General features: G+C 33.9%; 2 protein-coding genes across 2 annotated transcripts in view; both read left to right on the forward strand.

The window, feature by feature from the left end:
- The first annotated feature begins 917 nt into the window (after positions 1-917).
- The window catches only part of dia (diaphanous related formin 1), a 46,200-nt gene continuing 27,141 nt past the window's right edge, over positions 918-19,976 (forward strand). Inside the window, exons 1-3 of the mRNA XM_089713514.1 lie at positions 918-1,055; positions 11,744-11,917; positions 19,882-19,976. The exon at positions 19,882-19,976 is cut by the window's right edge and continues 7 nt beyond it. Of these exons, the coding sequence (XP_089569640.1) occupies positions 990-1,055; positions 11,744-11,917; positions 19,882-19,976 (335 nt within the window). The 5' untranslated portion in view covers positions 918-989. The remainder of the gene's footprint in view (positions 1,056-11,743; positions 11,918-19,881) is intronic.
- On the forward strand, positions 13,321-14,338 carry LOC149475398 (uncharacterized). Its single transcript, XM_089713267.1, has one exon. The coding sequence runs from the start codon at positions 13,386-13,388 to the stop codon at positions 14,124-14,126; it is 741 nt and encodes a 246-aa protein (XP_089569393.1). The 5' UTR covers positions 13,321-13,385; the 3' UTR covers positions 14,127-14,338.

The raw sequence follows: 19,976 nt of genomic DNA on the forward strand, positions 1-19,976 counted from the left end.
AATTCCTTAGGTTTTAGGTTAATACAAATAGTCTGGTTAAGGACATGAGATTTTTAGTCATTGTGGTGTTTTGAGGTACATTCTATATAGTTTGTAGTTAGTTCATGGGAATGATGTAATAAGAAGTTTTTCTCGATTCAGAAGGAATACTTTTCAGGTTTTAAAATAGGATTCTTCTTATTATCTATACCTAAGTTTCGCTTCATATTCTTACTGTTTTTTATTGCCTATTTGGATATTGCTACTAGATGTGTCGTATCGTAAGAAATTGTCTCATTTGCAGTCATAATGGTTCTTACCTTATTAGATATTAATTCCTAATAGGAGAGGTCAATCGATCCCGTTTTAGATGACATTTGTCATTCAATCGAGGACCTAGAGGTACTTTATAGTTAACTAGCTTACCGCCCGCGGCTTCGCTCCCTTTGTCTAAAACCTTCCACTTTGCATCAAAATCCCTTGTGTAGTTTTAAACTTTTAAGCATACATAGGGACAGAGAAAGTGACTTTGTTTTATACTATGTAGTGATACGATTCAGGAAATTGGCAGGGGTATGTCAATGAAGTTCCAATCAATCAAACTCAATCGTATTTCTTCAAGTAATAACTTTTACAAGTGTCTGTTCGAAAGGGTCGAACAGACACTTGTATCTAGGGTCGGTTATATTATCTAGAGGAATCAGCAAGGAACTCTATAGTAACGTTTCAATTTCAATCTGTTTTAGCAATATGGTGTAATTATTATTTAAAAAATCTCTATTGAAATATGTTTTGCTATTGTGAAATAGCAGTCGTGGTTTTGGAATAATTTGTCTCTGTTATTAGATAGATAGGCTACAAAATACATCGATAAATATACATACAATTGAGTAGATAAGTATAAACTATATGTGTGTGTGTGTAATTAATCGAGAACTAAGTCAATCTAAAGTCTAGTGAATATGACGTAGTGCCAAGTGCCAAGTGTAATATATAAAGTGTAAGTGATAATGGGTGATAATAAATACAACAGTTTGCCGCGGCTTCGGCGCAGGGAGACTTGGAGGCGGAAAGGGGTATTTATTTTGGTTTTTTGTTTTGCTAGTGTATAACTATAGGATTCAACTTAGAACTAGTATAGAGGACGGCTTCACTTAAGAGTGATCTTCCAGGCAACTTATGAATGGTATTTATATTAAATATTAATGGAGTAAAAATAGGAATAGGTAATTCAAGACAGATATTGCGAATTTTAATACTTAACCCATAATTAATTGTAATTAAAGTTTGAATAGAAAAAACTTTTAGACCAGGGCCAATCCCTTCCAAAATGATAAAAACCTAAAAACAATCACAGTAGGGTGAAACCCGTTAGAAAAGGAGGGGAATATGATAAAAATTAAAGGAAAAATAAATTACAGACAATCCGAGTTCGGGAAGTGGGAGCTTCTAAGGCTAAAAAATGGTTTCTCTTGATTTCCGACAAAACTACAAGTCCTTTTTACTTTACTCATGTTACTTTGATCACATGAAATTTTTTCTTTTGAAATGTTACCGAAAAGCTGATACAAGAGAAAATATAGAGTTCGAGAAGTGTGTATGTGTTTATATAATTCTCATAATTAGAGCTAACACACTTTTTCTAATTTTAACTTTAAAACAAATGAACTCGTATTAAAAGTTTAGAAGAATAACAGCTTCGCAAAACGACATTAATCATCAACAAATTCTTAATAATCAAAACAGGTTTTCAACAAATTCCATAGAAAATGCAAGTCAATATATATTTATTATTATAATCCATACTAATATTATAAATGAAAAAGTAACTCTGTCTGTCTGTCTGTTACTCAATCACGCCTTAACTACTGAACCAATTTTGCATGAAATTTGGTATAGAGATATTTTGATACCCGAGAAAGGACATAGGCTACTTTTTATCCCGGGAAATAGGATAGGTTTTATCCCGGCAATCCCACGGGAACGGGAACTATGTGGGTTTTTCTTTGACTGCGCGGGCGAAGCTGCGGGTGGAAAGCTAGTAATATAAGAAACAAGTCGACAATGACCCAATGTGATATCATAGTGATGTCACCTTGTAGAAATATGCGTCTCGAGTCAGTTTGAAATGTGGGTGTATGAATGAGGGTATTAGCAAAAATCTGGTGTTAGATCTAGATTTTTTAAGGGAGAAGACTTAACTAACATTGCCACACGAATATTATCGCGCTTAACTTACAGGTGAAGCTTATTATAATCGAGCCAATTTAATAGGCAACATTTTACATCTATCAATTTTATCTTCGTAGGGTGGTAACCTGCTTAAAAACATCGATTAAAGTGAATAAATCGATACGGACTTGAAACATTTGACAATCGAACTTGAAACATGTCAATTTTAAATTATTCCCAAGTAATCAATGAATTCGATTCTAGATGTCTGAAATATAGAGTAACGTCTCTGCTATTTAAAAAGAAAAAAGGTTTATTGACACAAAATTGTAGCTACGTCAGTTCTTTAAATCAGAAATTGTTTATTATGTTTAGAATGGTTTATCAGTAAAATCAAAACTTAAAATTACTTGTATCGGTCATTATTATTAATCGTAATTGAAAAAAGTTAAGCAAATGTGCAGTTTTAACAAAACGAAATATCATGTTATTCTATGTCGTCGTTACTGGGTTACGTTGTTGAATTTTGTTGAACTGTCAAATGTTGCCTATTAAAATGGCTCTACTATAGCTTCACCTGTAAGTTTGAATGTAGGCGACTCCTTTAGGCTCGATTTTAAGTTTTAACCCAATTAAACGGACAGATTTAATTCAATACACTTATCAACAAGGATCGTTGACAATACAAAAATTTCATGAGTAGGTAAAGGTAAGCGTGTTTTTTTAGTTATTTAAACAATATCAATTATTTTATATAATTTTTAAAGGGAAACTTTAGGCGCGTTGAGAGTACCTAAAATTTCAAGGTCGTGTCATGGCGATACCGTCACATAAGCCGTCACATCATGGAGTAAGGCGATGATTCGGTATTTTTTAATCTTGCCAAAGAACTTTCACTTCTGACACGTGTGCTTGGCACACACGCTCTTTTTTATTACAATTATTTTATATAATTTTTTGTATGTTTGTAAAACTGAAGAATATAATACGTATTTTATTTACAAGTATTCTAAATACACATACCGTTGCACTACACTCGGTCAAGGTTCTATTGAGGCTCCATCAATGTTGTCACACACTTGTGTACTGATTATTAAATACGTTTTATGTTTAATCGAGGTCCTGTGGACCCTAGATATGTAGGAATTAAGTATTTTACTTGTGTGTCCTTTAAATAGTACATATCTAAAGTTGGCGAAACGGGACATATCTAAATACTTATATATTTTAACAGGCTTTTATTAGTTGCGCCTGTTTGTGTTTTAATTGTAATATTGACATGATTTTAAAAGAGCAACTATGGAGTTTCTTGCTGGTTCTTCTCCATAGATACTGCTTTTCGAATCGGTGGTAAATGTTAAAAATATGTATATGACGTTTCAAAAGTGCTTCTAGAAGAAGTCTAATTGAATAAATAAATGTTAGAGTTTGAGTTTGAGTTGGTAATTGTTAAAATGTGTAATGACGATTCGAAAGTGCTTCTAGAAGAAGTCTAATGGAATAAATAAATATTTCAGTTTATATGTAACTGACATGCTCGATTCTGATCTACTTATTGCCCCTGCTTGCCTATACACATCATATTATCATCATTGTCAAATACTTTTTGTTATCTAGTTATCTTCTCTTATATATAAAAATGAATCGCAAAATGTGTTGGTAAGCGCATAACTCGAGAACGGCTGAACCGATTTCGATTATTCTTTTTTTATTATATTCCTTGAAGTACGAGGATGGTTCTTATGTAGAGAAAACGTAAATATGTACCACGGGCGAAGCCGGGGAGGACCGCTAGTCTTTATATATAAAAATGAATCGCAAAATGTGTTGGTAAGCGCATAACTCGAGAACGGCTGAACCGATTTCGATAATTCTTTTTTTATTATATTCCTTGAAGTAGGAGGATGGTTCTTATGCAGAGAAAACGTAATTATGTACCACGGGCGAAGCCGGGGCGGACCGCTAGTACTATATAAAAATAAGTCAGGTTTTCCTTCCTGACGCTATAACTCCAAAATGCACGAACCGATTTCCACGGTTTTGCATTCGTTGGAAAGGTCTCTGGCTCCGTGAGGTTTATAGCAAAGAAAAGGTGTCTCTGGTGGCGAAACGGAGTTCGTCCGGTTTGCTAGTTGATAATATAAATATGCCATTTTAGATTTATAACAAAGGTTAGGATGTAGGTGCTTTGATATGTTATTGAACTGTATAACAAAAATTGTATTTTTATGTGTATTGAAATTTATAATCACGTACCTAATAAATTTAAAAATAATAATGGCAAATTATGTAAAAAAGCATTAGGAGAATGGCTAACTAATCGGTCCTTCTACAGTATTAAAGAATTTTTTGATGACGAGAAATAACATTATAATTGACAAGCTAATTTATATGATATAAGTACTAATTTTGTAATTAACATTTGATAATTTAATTGGACCCATTGTTTTATATAAAATTATAAAATTTGCATGATGTTTTTTAATGACGGCTAAACATGTTGTACCTACTATAGGTAAAAATGTAACATCTAAAAATACCATGTTTAACGTAAATAAAGAATTATGAATTATGAATTATGAATTAAACTCTTCATTGTCAGGACGATAAAAACATTTAGCATTGGTTTCTGTAGACATTGCATTAGTAGATATTACATCATTATAACAACATTGCGAATCGGAAGGTCATATTATGTGTGATAGTGACCTTAGTTTTATAGAGGTGTGGTGAAATCCCGTGTCCCCTAGTGGGGTATGGGACAAATGCATTATCTATAAATAAATAAATAAAATAAATATTATAGGACATTATTACACAAATCGACCTAGTCCCACAGTAAGCTCAATTAAGGCTTGTGTTGTGGGTACTAGGCGATGATAAATATAATATTTAATAAATACACATATAGATAGTAACACCCAGACCCAAGAACAAATAATTGAGTTCATCACACAAATATTTGCCCTGACCGGGGATCGAACACGGGACCGTCGGCTCAGTAGGCAGTTACTTTACCACTGCGCCAACCGCGTCGCTATACAAATAAATACATATTATAAAACTGAAGAGTTTCATTGTTTTCTTTTCTAACAGTGATGATGAATGACACTAAAATAAGATTGGCGATGATGTGTTTGTATACAAACAAAGACGTGATCTTACTTTTGGATGCTTTCCAAGGTATTATGAAGTCATTATCTTTAGTACCTACTGCTTTAGTATGTACTAGCTTCCGCCCGCGACTCCGTCCGCGCGGAAAAATTAAGATTTATTTATTTCTACGTATTTTTCCGGGATAAAAAGTATCCTATTTTACGCCCAGGATAATAAGGTATAATTATACCAAGTTTCATCGAAATCGAACCGGTAGTTTTCACGTGATGTCTTCACATACAGACAGACAGACAGACAGACAAAAATTTTTTTAATCACATATTTGGGTTTGGTATCGATCCAGTAACACCCCCTGCTATTTATTTTTTCAATATTTTCAATGTACAGAATTAACCCTTCTACAGATTTATTATATGTATAGATAAAAGAAGATTTTTAACGAGGTATTAAAGTAATTAGGTAATAATGTATACAAAAAATTGTACCCTGGCCAAGTGCGGGCAGAAGTTACATATCGTTATTTATATACTAAAACTAGCGGTCTGCCCCGGCTTCGCCCGTGGTACATATGAAAAATAGATGTTGGCCGATTCTCAGACTTACCCGATATGCACAGAAAATTTCATGAGAATCGGTCCACCCGTTTCGGATGAGTATGCAGACTAACATTGTGACACGAGAATTTTATATATATATACTAAAATAATAATGACTACCTGTATTCCGCGATTTTACCCGCATTTCTCCGTTCCTATTGGTCTTACCGTGATACTATACTATACATATACCTTATAACCTTCCTGGATAAATGGGCTATCTGACACTGAAATAATTTTTCAGATACCTGATGAATGTACCTGAGATTTGCGCGAACCAACAAACAAATTTAATAATCAGCTTTATCATTTTAGTGTAGATATCGAAATTGTTTCAGAATTATAAAAATACCCTTATTATTTCTAAGAAACATCGCAGACTCATTCACGTAATGTCATTGCTAATAATATTTATTTGTGAGCGTTCATCCGTTATACGTAAGTAGAATTATGATTGTTTTATGTGTTAGCGATAATATGAGTTTGTATACGCTTATCTCGCGAATTGGTAGACCGGATTTGAAAAATTTTTGGCGTTAGGTAGTTTAATTTAGACGGGAATTTCTTGTGTTATTAAGAAATAATTCGATTATCACGATGAATCACACGTATTTTGTTACCTAATCGCGATTAAAATATATTAAAGATATATTATGTTATAGAGGTTATTATCCTTATCTATATCTATCTATAAAAATATATGCGTGTGAGTAACACGTACAAACTCATGAAATTATTGTATTGTCACCGATCCTTAATAAGTGTACAAAGTTTGAATTAAATCTGTCCGTTTAAAGTGGGTCAAAATCGAGTCTAAAGAGTCGGTTACATACAAACATAGAAGCTAATAAAAGCGTGTTAGAAAGAAAGAAAGAATTAAGAAAGAAAGAAAAAACGTTTATATAATGGCATGTTAAAAGGCACTGCTTCTTTACTTGGCAACCGACTTGGCTTGGCTCCACTTTTCGGCTTCATTTTATTTTATTTTACTCTTTCATTTATTATAGGTACTTGTATTGTTTTGTTTCATGTTGTGTTGTTTTAATTTTAATTAAGTATTGTATTCTGTGTCAATTGTGTTTGTTATTATTGTGGAGTCAAATAAATGATCTTTCTTCTTCTTCTTCTTCTTCTTCTTCTTCTTCTTCTTCAACCCTTGGGTGCTTTTCTACCAATAATGTACGAGGATGTGTAGCGAGGAATGTGTTTGTAAATATAAAATAACCAATCATATCGCTTCATTTAGTTTGAAGTTTGAAGCGTTACCAGTGGTAACTTACCACACCCCGGACACTCCATACAAAATTATCGTTTTGACAGTCACACTGTAGAGAGTGCATATGTGTGTGTTAACGCTTTAGGGTTCGCACATTAATTGTGACTAGCGTAAAGAAATTCGCGTTTTTTTGATGAAATACATCCGTAAACAGCACAATATCTAACCATTTTCTACGAAAAAACGATAATCACAAATCCAAAATAATAAAATTACATTAAGTCAATTTGATTAATGTTGCCAATCTTCGTTGCGTATCGTCCTTACGAAAAAATGCGGGCCATCTATAGCGTGATCGAGCGGGGTGAGGTAAGTGTTTAATTTTGGCGGGAGGCGGAGAATGTCCGTTCTGTAGCGTTTAGCTACTATTATGTATTCTGTGGCGATACTATTGATAGTTTTAGTGGAAAAGCACCCTAAAACGTGGGAAGTGAAGAAGATAATTATTATAGTGTTAGCACAGGTGTTAGTGCCAAAAATCAGTACATTTCGCGATATAAACTCGAGTGCACGTGGTAGTGCGAAATACTGTGATTTTTAAAGTGAATAAATAATAATAGTGTGGAGATTGTAATAAAAATATTAAGAGTGGTTTAATTTATAAAAGATAAAGTCATCTATTCACTAGTTCCGGCTTCGCACGGGATAGTAAATTTATTAAAAATAGTTTAGCCGAATTTTAAATATGTACTTACCTACTATACGGGAGTTATAAAAATAGTTTTTTTTTAATTGTATATTTTTGGAAATGAGTTTAAAATAAGAAATTTCGTAAAAGTGAAGGTTTTTATACGACCTTAATTCTATTTTAAATGTGTGCGTAATAACTAAGAATACAATTATACTGGTGTACCTTTGGTGTACATTTATTTTATGCGAAGTGATCGTTTAAGTCTTTAGTGTTCTTACTAGCTCTTCTCCCGCGGCTTCGCCCGCATTTCGAAAGAAAAACCCGCATAGATCCCGTTCCCGTGGGCTTTCTGGGATAAAACCTATCCTATGTGTTAATCCAAATTACATTTAGCATACATTATATGTGTGCTATTTCATTGTAATCGGTTCAATAGTATTTGCGTGAAAGAGTAACAAACACACACATACACATCCTCACACACTTTCGAATTTATAATATTAGCAGGAATTAGTAGGATACTAGGATACATTATTTGATAAAATATGGTTTAAATTATAACTAAAGAGTTTAAAATTCCTCATTTAGGTATAATCAGTGTTATTTTATAATTTACTAGCGGTCCGCCCCGGCTTCGCCCGTGGTACATATTTATGTTTTCTCTACATAAGAACCATCCTCGTACTTCAAGGAATATAATAAAAAAAGAATTATCGAAATCGGTTCAGCCGTTCTCGAGTTATGCGCTTACCAACACATTTTGCGATTCATTTTTATATATAAGAAGAAGATAGTATCATCAAAGATCAAACTAAACATGATGTGATAATTTTTGATGGATGAGTGATTAATTTTCTTAGTATTGGATGACGTAATCTTATATATAAAATTCTCGTGTCACAATGTTAGTCTGAATACTCCTCCGAAACGGGTGGACCGATTCTCATGAAATTTTCTGTGCATATCGGGTAAGTCTGAGAATCGGCCAACATCTATTTTTCATATGTACCACGGGCGAAGCCGGGGCGGACCGTTAGTTAAGTATATAAAAATTATAATAAAATGGATACAATAAGAGTGGTTGGTGATTATGTGCGTGAGAGATCGCCATTTTCGGTGAGTTTTTAATAAAATTAGAAGGAAATATAAATGTTGTTGAAATTTACACAAACACACTTTTAACAAAACATTGTTATCCTGGTACAACGGACAGAACAACAGACGGCAACAAATAAAATAATAAGCTGTTGCACCTATTGCTCTAATAGACTGGGGTAGAAGCCTTTGAAAATAATGAAAAGATAAAAAAAATCGCAGTCGGATGAAACCCATTAGAAAAGGAGGGGAATATGATAAAAATGTAAGGAAAAATAAATTACGGTCAATCCGAGTTCGGGAAGCGGGAGGGGGGAGCTTTTAAGAGAAAAAAATGGTTTCTCTCGATTTCCGACAAAACTACAAGTCCTATAGAAAAAAGTTCAATGGCAAAGTTGTAGGTAATTAAAAGTTCTACATTTTTTGTATTCACAATTTTTTCACATAACCTAAAAATTTAGGTGAAAAATTCAAAAAACCAAGATTTTGGTCTTTTATTTCTATCTACTTCAAAGTTTATTTTTTTTCTACGAAATTTGGTGGAAACTTACTTTATTATGTCCCAAATACACTGTAATTTATTTGATTGAAAATATTTATTTTTTCGCCTTATTTTGAATTAATACCAAAAAAACAACCTAATTTTCAATCGAAAAGTCACCCGTCAAAATATCAGCTTTTTTCAAAAACTTGGGGTGCCTTTTATTCATTGAAATCTCTACTTTCATATGGTGTAAAAAAAAATAAACACCACTATAGTAAATGTTCTCAGGAAATGCATACAAACAGTGTGATAATGAGCTTTTACTAAATCAGGCACACTTCTTGAACTCTATATCTTCTCTTGTATCGGCTTTTCGGTAATATTTCAAAAGAAAAATAATTACCTGTTCTAAGTTTAATATTTTACAGCATATTCAAAAGCAAAATGATGTCGATAAAAACATTTCAGGTAGTTCGAGAAGTGTGCCTGATTTGGTAAAAGCTAATTTTCAGACTGTTTGTATGCATTTCCTGAGAACATTTACTATGGTGGTGTTTATTTTTTTTACACCATATGAAAGTAGAGATTTCAATGAATAAAAGGCATCCCAAGTTTTTGAAAAAAGCTGATATTTTGACGGGTGACTTTTCGATTGAAAATTAGGTTGTTTTTTTGGTATTAATTCAAAATAAGGCGAAAAAATAAATATTTTCAATCAAATAAATTACAGTGTATTTGGGACATAATAAAGTAAGTTTCCACCAAATTTCGTAGAAAAAAAATAAACTTTGAAGTAGATAGAAATAAAAGACCAAAATCTTGGTTTTTTGAATTTTTCACCTAAATTTTTAGGTTATGTGAAAAAATTGTGAATACAAAAAATGTAGAAATTTTAATTACCTACAACTTTGCCATTGAACTTTTTTCTATAGGACTTGTAGTTTTGTCGGAAATCGAGAGAAACCATTTTTTTCTCTTAAAAGCTCCCCCCTCCCGCTTCCCGAACTCGGATTGACCGTAATTTATTTTTCCTTACATTTTTATCATATTCCCCTCCTTTTCTAATGGGTTTCATCCGACTGCGATTTTTTTTTTGTTTCAAAAATTATCTACTCTAGTCTATAAGTCTAATTATTAATAAAAAACTGTCATTTTAATTTTTCTTTATTCTTTAATCATTCATCCTGAATAGAATATAAAAATAATCATAATTCATGATCGTATTATTAAATCTACAAAAGTGTGTTTGTTTGTCTTATTATCACGTTGGGATGGAGCGATTTAAAATTTTTGAGTAGAGAGTTATATGGGCTAGACTTTTTATCGTGGGGAAATATGTCATTCCCAAGAAGCTTATATCTAATACACTGGAGATTAGTGTAGTTAGTTAGGTGTGAAAGGGATAAAAAACATACAGGCGTCATTCAAGGTCATATTTTCTTGTTACAAGTTAATGTTCATACTGAAATCTCCAGTGTATTAGATATAAGCTTCTTGGTCATTCCCATGCGAATTTTTTAGTATAGTCTGTATAGCTATACATAATATATTATTACGTACAGACGGCCAGTTAAAATTTTAATGTATATGCCTATAAGTATAGATTTACATTCAATAAATCAGAACGTGACGTCATCCATTGAATTGTCCTTAATAGGACGGTAATGGATAAAGTACAATGAATATGACGAGACGGTGACGGTGTCGAATTTGCATTGTGTAGAAATTTCCTACATAATACATATTACATTCTGTTACTAAATGCAAGGGGAGTGGTTAAAATTACCACATTATTAGTTAAAATTAAAAATATTACACCATTTTTTTGGCAATTAGGTAGCCATATCATTGTTTTTAAAACTTTTGCAGTTGCTATGTTCATTTGATAATAACAAGATTATAATTAAAACAAATTGAGCGGTAAATACAGCCTACAAATATTAGTATTGACGATACATAGTTAAATGATAAGTGGTCACTATAAAATAAATTAGAGAGAGACCCCTCGGCATTAAAAATCTCAACAAAAATCTAACCTTACCACGGTTCTATTCAGCTATTTCATTCAATACTTACAATTTGCAGTTATGATATACCTACTAGCTTTCCGCCCGCGGCTTCGCCCGCGCAGTCAAAGAAAAACCCGCATAGTTCCCATTCCCGTGGGATTTCCGGGATTGCGTCATTTTCCCGGGATAAAAAGTAGCCTATGTCCTTTCTCGGGTATCAAAATATCTCCATACCAAATTTCATGAAAATTGGTACAGTAGTTTAGGCGTGATTGAGTAACAGACAGACAGACAGAGTTACTTTCGCATTTATAATATTAGTATGGATTTAAATATTTATGATTCTACAATTTTTTTACAATAACGTGTTTTACCCGTCTCCAGCTGGACACATGGTTCGGCCGTCCGAAGAAAGCGCCCGGCGGGCCGGAGCGCGGGTACGACACGGTGCCGCGCGCGGAGCCCCGGCCCGACGACGAGGAGCCCGCCGCGGAGTATACGAGCAAGATAGACGCGTTGGATGATGACCAGCTTGAGAGGCGGTTCGAGGAGATGCTGGTAAGAGAAGAGATCTCGAATTTCGCAAAATCTGCCCAGTTCGTAGTTAGCTGGGCAGATTTTGCGAACTTCGAACTTCGAAATTTGAAATTTCGAACTTCGAATTCGAAATTTCGAGTTCGATAGTTGCTGGATACGTGGTTCGACCTGTGCAATGTATTTCGAAATGTCTGGCTCAATTCGAAACGAACATATAGTCAGGTAATGACGTTAGAGGCCCGCCATGTCGATATGGAGCTCGCCGCGGAGTATACGAGCAAGATAGACGCGTTGGATGATGACCAGCTTGAACGCCGGTTTGAGGAGATGCTGGTAAGTGTAGTTCGCTAAAAACTGAGCGGATGTTGCGAACTTTGAACTGCGAAATTTCAAATGTCGAACTTCGAACTTCGAAATTTCAAATGTCGAAATTCGAATTCGAAATTTCGAGTTCAATAGTTGCTGGATACATGGTTGGGACTGCCCAAGAAGGTATGATAAGTAAGTTGGCATTAACTATAAAGTCAAATAATTTGGAAAATCCAAAAGTGCACGCCTCATAATTTTTTTTAATAATTATTTATTAATTATTATTTTTGTTTATTTAATAACAATTAAACCACATCGAATCAGACCCTGAAAAATGAAAGGGTTCTATTCCTGAGCATACTCAAGCGTAAGAGAAAAAAAAAGACTCGATTAGTAAAGTATTTCGGTCGCTATCGTGTTAACAAGAAAATCCTCCGCACATACAGACACACGGACGTCCAAGACAGAACTTTTTTAAACTGTTTTTTAACTAGTTTAAATAACAAAAATGACATCAAAAATATCATGAATGTTAAAAATAGTGTTTTTTCTTAATATGTGTGTGTATGTATTATCTTACAAGTGCAATGTATGATACATAAAGACATTTTAAGTTTGAAAAATCAGATGTTTTGCGCGAAGTGACAGTAGTACCCACCTCAACGCTTCGCTTATGAGGCGTGCAAAACTAAATTAAAGATGCTGTGATAACTGATAAGATGCTTATATTGCTACATTTATGTCAAATAGCGATATTGTTTGCTAATAAATATTACGCTTACATACGTTTCGGTTCCGGTACTTCGTATTGTAAACATCAAAGTGTCAGTGCTCCGTATAAAATATTCCACATAATAGTTTAAAGTCACAGTCTCAACTATATTACTATATTCAAAGAAAATTCTTAGTGTGATTGAGAGATCCTAATAATATTCAACGCGCTATTTACTGGATTTACAAGGAAGATTGAACAACAAATATTGGCAAAACATTGAGGTTAGAACAGCATTTGGTATCAATCTTGCAATTAACTCATAAGTCATAACTGTCATAATAAAAGACAGCTGACACATAGATGTCAAAATTACATTCTTTAACCTGGTTGCAGTGTTGCCACTGACAAAAAATAAAACAAAAAAAGGGAGAATATTTTATATTATTATACAATTACACATAAATTATGGACGAACAATTTCAACTATTATTCGACAAGATGAAGATTGAAATGCAAAATCAAACGTCAGAACTTACCAACACATTGCTCGTAAAAATGGAAGAAAAATTAAAACCCGTTGTAGAAGAAAATCATATACTTAAACTTAAAGTAGAAAAGCTGGAAAAGAAGGTGGAGTCTCTAGAGCGAGAAAAGAAGAGTAATAATATAATTATTCATGGTTTAGCGGAAAAGGAGCAGTCGACACTGGATGCAATGAAATACATTAAAAAGTGTTTCACAGAGGAATTAGGCATAACGATAGAAAATTATGAAATAAATAAAATTTTTCGGATCGGATCAAAAAATAAAAATGGTAAACCAAGGCCTATGCTTCTCTCATTGATAAGTGGATGGAAAAAAAACGAAATTATGAGAAATAAAAAGAAATTAAAAGAATTATATATAACAGAAGACTACTCTAAAGAAACATTAGAAATTAGGAAGTCACTGCAACCCCAACTAATGCAAGAAAGACAAAAAGGAAACTTGGCGTACATAAAGTACGATAAACTCATAGTAAAAGAAAATTCAAAAGTCATAGATAAAAGGAAGAGAGAAAAATCAACATCACCACAAGTCGAAGCACAGCCAAAGAAGCAACAAATACCAAGCACGTCAAAAAATAGTAGAATAAACGCTTTTGATATGATGAGAGGCCGATCAAACTCACTTTCAACACTCTCAACAATAACACCAAAACAATAGCAATCAGTTACCGGCGATCGAAAACAAAAACAATATAAAATGGATAAAGAAATTAGAATAAAAAATCAACCTCCCCCAAGCCGGCTGGTCCCCGTGGGGGAAAAAGACCACAACCCTCCAACTAATACCAAAGTAATACCTAGAAAGGAAAAATTGCCACAAACGACTCTAAGGATTGGAACGTTCAACGTAAGATCACTATCAACTTACCAAAAATTTATAGAACTAATAGTCCATTGAATGAGTCCCTCCAAGGGGGGTCTAGAGTGCGTGAGTTAGTAACGTAAGATGTTTCTTCGGAAACATGTCAAGAGTCCCTAGGTAATAAACATACTAAAACCCCGGGACACTAGGAGGAGCCCCGGAGTGGGGGGAGGGGGGAAATGAGTCCATTTTTTCATTTTTCGCTTAAATCTCAAAAACGGTACATGTTAGAGAAAAACTTTCAAGGAAAAGTTGAAAGGCCATAAAGTTATCTACAAGTTGTACCTAAATCATTTTTTCCTATATCCTACCGTTTCTGAGTTATAGGCAGTAAAAATGATTTTGGCTCAAACAATTTCCCCATACTACACATCAATCGATCAAAAAATATTTATTTCTTCCAAAAAACTCAAATGTGCAATTTGTGACCAGTACTGATAGATTGCTCTTAATTAGGTCTATAATTGGTAAAATAAACACATTCCTCCATGGAAGCCTTTAGGAGGAATCGATTGTCAAAATATTATATTAGGGCAGTTTGAGTTACTGAACTTGATCTTTTTATTTTTTTCTTCCAAAAAACTCAAAAGTGCAACTTGTGACCGGTACAGATAGATTGCTCATAATTAGGTCTCTCATTGATAAAAATACTAGATTCCACCACGGAGGCGTTTACGGGGAATTGAATTTTATTAGGGTAGTTACGATACTTGAACTTTTTATTTTGTTTCTTCCAAAAAACTCAAAAGTGCAACTTGTGACCGGTACCGATAGATTGCTCATAATTAGGTCTATCATTGATAAAAAAACCAGATTCCACCATGGAGGCGTTTAGGAGGTATTGAATTTTATTAGGGTAGTTACGATACTTGAACTTTTTAACTAACTGTCCTAATAAAATTCAATTCCCCGTAAACGCCTCCATGGTGGAATCTGGTATTTTTATCAATGATAGACCTAATTATAAGCAATCTATCGGTACCGGTCACAAGTTGCACTTTTGAGTTTTTTGGAAGAAAAAAAATAAAACGTTCAAGTATCATAACTACCCTAATAAAATTCAATTCCCCGTAAACGCCTCCGTGGTGGAATCTAGTATTTTTATCAATGATAGACCTAATTATGAGCAATCTATCTGTACCGGTCACAAGTTGCACTTTTGAGTTTTTTGGAAGAAAAAAAATAAAAAGTTCAAGTTCAGTAACTCAAACTACCCTAATATAATATTTGACAATCGATTCCTCCTAAAGGCTTCCATGGAGCAATGTGTTTATTTTACCAATTATAGACCTAATTAAGAGCAATCTATCAGTACCGGTCACAAGTTGCACTTTTGAGTTTTTTGGAAGAAAAAAATAAAAAGATCAAGTTCAGTAACTCAAACTACCCTAATATAATATTTTGACAATCGATTCCTCCTAAACGCCTCCATGGTGGAATCTGGTTTTTTTATCAATGATAGACCTAATTATGAGCAATCTATCGGTACCGGTCACAAGTTGCACTTTTGAGTTTTTTGGAAGAAACAAAATAAAAAGTTCAAGTATCGTAACTACCCTAATAAAATTCAATTCCCCGTAAACGCCTCCGTGGTGGAATCTAGTATTTTTATCAATGAGAGACCTAATTATGAGCAATCTATCTGTACCGGTCACAAGTTGCACTTTTGAGTTTTTTGGAAGAAAAAAATAAAAAGATCAAGTTCAGTAACTCAAACTGCCCTAATATAATATTTTGACAATCGATTCCTCCTAAAGGCTTCCATGGAGGAATTTGTTTATTTTACCAATTATAGACCTAATTAAGAGCAATCTATCAGTACTGGTCACAAATTGCACATTTGAGTTTTTTGGAAGAAATAAATATTTTTTGATCGATTGATGTGTAGTATGGGGAAATTGTTTGAGCCAAAATCATTTTTTACTGCCTATAACTCAGAAACGGTAGGATATAGGAAAAAATGATTGAGGTACAACTTGTAGATAACTTTATGGCCTTTCAACTTTTCCTTGAAAGTTTTTCTCTAACATGTACCGTTTTTGAGATTTGAGCGAAAAATGAAAAAATGGACTCATTTCCCCCCTCCCCCCACTCTGGGGCTCCTCCTAGTGTCCCGGGGTTTTAGTATGTTTATAACCTAGGGACTCTTGACATGTTTCCGAAGAAACATCTTACGTTACTAACTCACGCACTCTAGAACTTTTTATTCAATGGACTATAACATACATGCTACAAAAAATAAAGATTGACATACTTGGACTGGCGGAAGTGAGAAGAATGGGTTATGTAATCGAAGAACATGATAATTATATTTTCTGTCACAAAGGCGAAACACTTGGCCTATATGGAGTCGGCTTTTTAATTAAAAAAGAATATAAAGACAACATTGTAAGCTTCACAGCGCTCTCAGACCGTGTTGCACTATTAAATATTAAATACAACAATCAAATGCTTACAATAATACAAGTATACGCACCTACTGAAAAGGCCACAGATGAAGAAATCAACTTATTCTATGAAACTTTGCAAGTAGCCCAAAGCCAGGCAGCTGACCAAGTACTCGTTATCGGTGATTTTAATGCCAAAATCGGCAAACCCACCACGGAAGACAGCGATAACATTGTTCTTGGTAAATTCGGATATGGAATCAGAAATGAAAGAGGAGAGAAACTGATACAATACGCACTTGAGCATAAACTTACAATTATGAACTCCTTCTTTAAAAGTCGAAATAACCGCAAATGGACTTGGCTATCACCATGTGGTAACATTAAAAATGAAATTGATTTTATATTGTCGAATCAACCCACAAAGATTAGGAACGTAGAAGTTTTACATGGCTTTGGATTCCGGTCTGATCATCGCTTAGTTAGAGCTACGTATATTCTAGACCTAAGAAAAAAAAGCAGAACAGATTTCAAAGCGCAACCTAAGCCACTCAAAACTAATGAAGACATATCATTATACTTGGAAAACTTAGAGACTAACATACTTAAAATAGAAACACAAAAAGAAGAACATATTCCAACCTTTTACGATAAATTAGTTGACGCCATCACTGTCAGCCTTGCATGCAGATCTGAAAATAAAAAATTAAAAACTACCAACGAAATACTTAGCGAATCTACAAAAGCGCTTCTTACAAGACGAACCGAACTTTTAAAAATAAAGCAAAAGTCTAAAGAAATGAAGAAAGAACTAAGCACATTATTTAAAACTACAAGTAAAGCGATTAACAAAGATTACAAAGACCATAGGTACCGAATAATTGAGAATAACCTAAACACACACAGAAGCACAAAAAAAGCCTACAAGAAACTAACAACCCACAAAACCTGGATCCCAAACATAAAATCGACATCTGAAGTAACTGAAACTAGAAAAGACATCTTGAGCTGTGCTACAGATTTTTACAAAAAATTATATACAAAATCCAACCCTACTACCAATACAATTGATGTAGCAACAGCGACTTCCCAAAGTATCAACGACGTGCCATTAGTGAATGAAGAGGAAGTCATCAAGCACATTAAAAAACTCAAACCAGACAAAAGTCCAGGTCCAGACGGTTTACAAAATGAGGCACTTAAAGCTGGCGCTATCCTACTAGCTCGCCCACTTACCTACTTGTTTAACATGGTTCTGAAAACTGGTCAGGTGCCAGTGCAGTGGAAAAGATCTGATATAATTCTCCTATATAAGAAAGGTGACCCTCAAGATATTTCTAACTATCGTCCGATTAGTCTGCTCTCAAGTATATACAAATTGTTCGCGTCAATTCTGCAAAGCCGTCTAGCTCCGAAAATCGATATCTACCAGCCTGTAGAACAAGCAGGTTTTCGTTCAGGTTTTTCTACTACAGACCATATGCACGTATTACAACAAGTGATGGAGAAATATCAGGAGTTCAACCGCCCACTATACATTGCATTCATCGATTATGCCAAAGCGTTTGACACGATCTCACATGATTCTATTTGGGAATCACTAAGCAAGTGCAACATAAGCGAAAACTACGTAAAGGTCCTGAAAAATATTTATCAGGGTTGTGTGAGTCAGGTGAAACTAGAGTCTCGAGGTCCGGATATATCGATTTGCAGAGGAGTAAGGCAAGGCGACCCGCTCTCACCGAAGTTATTCATAATGGTACTACAACACATTTTTAACAATCTTAACTGGCAGTTCGATGGCATAAGAGTAAACAGAGCTCAACTTACACACCTCAGATTCGCAGACGATATTGTTCTTTTCGCTGAAACAAGTAAAGGACTAGATAAAATGATAAACAACCTTAATGAAGAAAGTGAAAGAGTAGGTCTTAAAATGAACGAGGACAAAACAAAAATACTGACGAACAGCCACAGACATGCTATATTCCTAAATGGAAAGCCACTTGAATATGTCAGCAATTACATCTACCTAGGCAAACAACTATCCTTCGAAGACAAAAGCGAAGAACTAGAGGTAGTGCGGCGAGCTAATATAAGTTGGAAAAAGTTCTGGTCCTTAAAGGAAATTTTAAAAGGCGAATTTCCCCTTCATCTAAAAAAAATTGTATTGGACACATGTGTCTTACCTACCCTTACATATGGTTGCCAAACGTGGACATACAGCTCCAAAATAAAAAGTAAAATAGTAGCATGCCAGAAAGCAATGGAAAGAAGTATACTTAAAATAAGAAAAATACAAAAAGTAAAAAGTGAAAAAATAAGACGAAAGACAAAAATCATCGACGCTTTACAATTTGCACTAAAACAGAAATGGCAATGGGCGGGACATATAGCAAGATGCACGGACAAAAGATGGACACTGGAGACAACTATATGGAAAGGGCCGAAGGGAAAAAGAAATGTAGGACGCCCTAAAAAAAGGTGGATAGAAGATATACAAAATATAGCAGGAAACGAATGGAGAAAAAAGGCAAAGGACAGAGATACCTGGAAAAAGTTGGAGGAGGCCTATACCCGAGAAGGGGTTCCAATCAATGGTACTGATACTGGATAACGTCAAAAATTAAAAATAAATAGAAAAAAAAAAATTAAATTAGTATTAGTGATTAAAATTTAAGTTAAAAAAATAGTGTAATTTTAATATGTAAAATAGCTTTTAGTATGTAAACTACCTGTAACAAAATCTCTTGTGGATTGGAAATAAACGGGCTTTTTATTTATTTATTTATTTACGTTTCAAGTACTTCAAGATAGCATACACATTGGTACTTGTATTTACGATTTATTAATCAGTTGAAGGCATCATCTGATTTCGTTCACACACAGGCTTTCTATGAAACCTGTCCTTAACGTAAAATTTGCAGGTCCCACCTTTGCAAATGTTTATGGGTTGATCTCTATAACATTTAAAATAGTCTATGTGAATATACAAATTCAAATAAGTATGTAGGAGGGGAAATTTTCTATTTTTTTTCTCGAACTACCTCTTATTATCTTATTAACAACTCGTAATTATGTAACTCAAACGAACCCCTACTATATCAAATAATAATTAAAGAAAAAAAAATATAATTATAATTTTGTGATGTATATTTTTTCAGACGGACATGAATATAGGGGAAAAGAAAAAAGAACCCCTAAGAAAATACTCGAGGGATCAAAAGAAGAAGATGTTGGTTGCGTACAAATTCGTTAA

The sequence above is a fragment of the Colias philodice genome, chromosome 30 (genome assembly GCF_061535455.1).
Source record: "Colias philodice isolate Cphi_HAF_F1 chromosome 30, ilColPhil1 Martin Lab GWU primary, whole genome shotgun sequence".
Classification (NCBI taxonomy): Eukaryota; Metazoa; Arthropoda; class Insecta; order Lepidoptera; family Pieridae; genus Colias; species Colias philodice.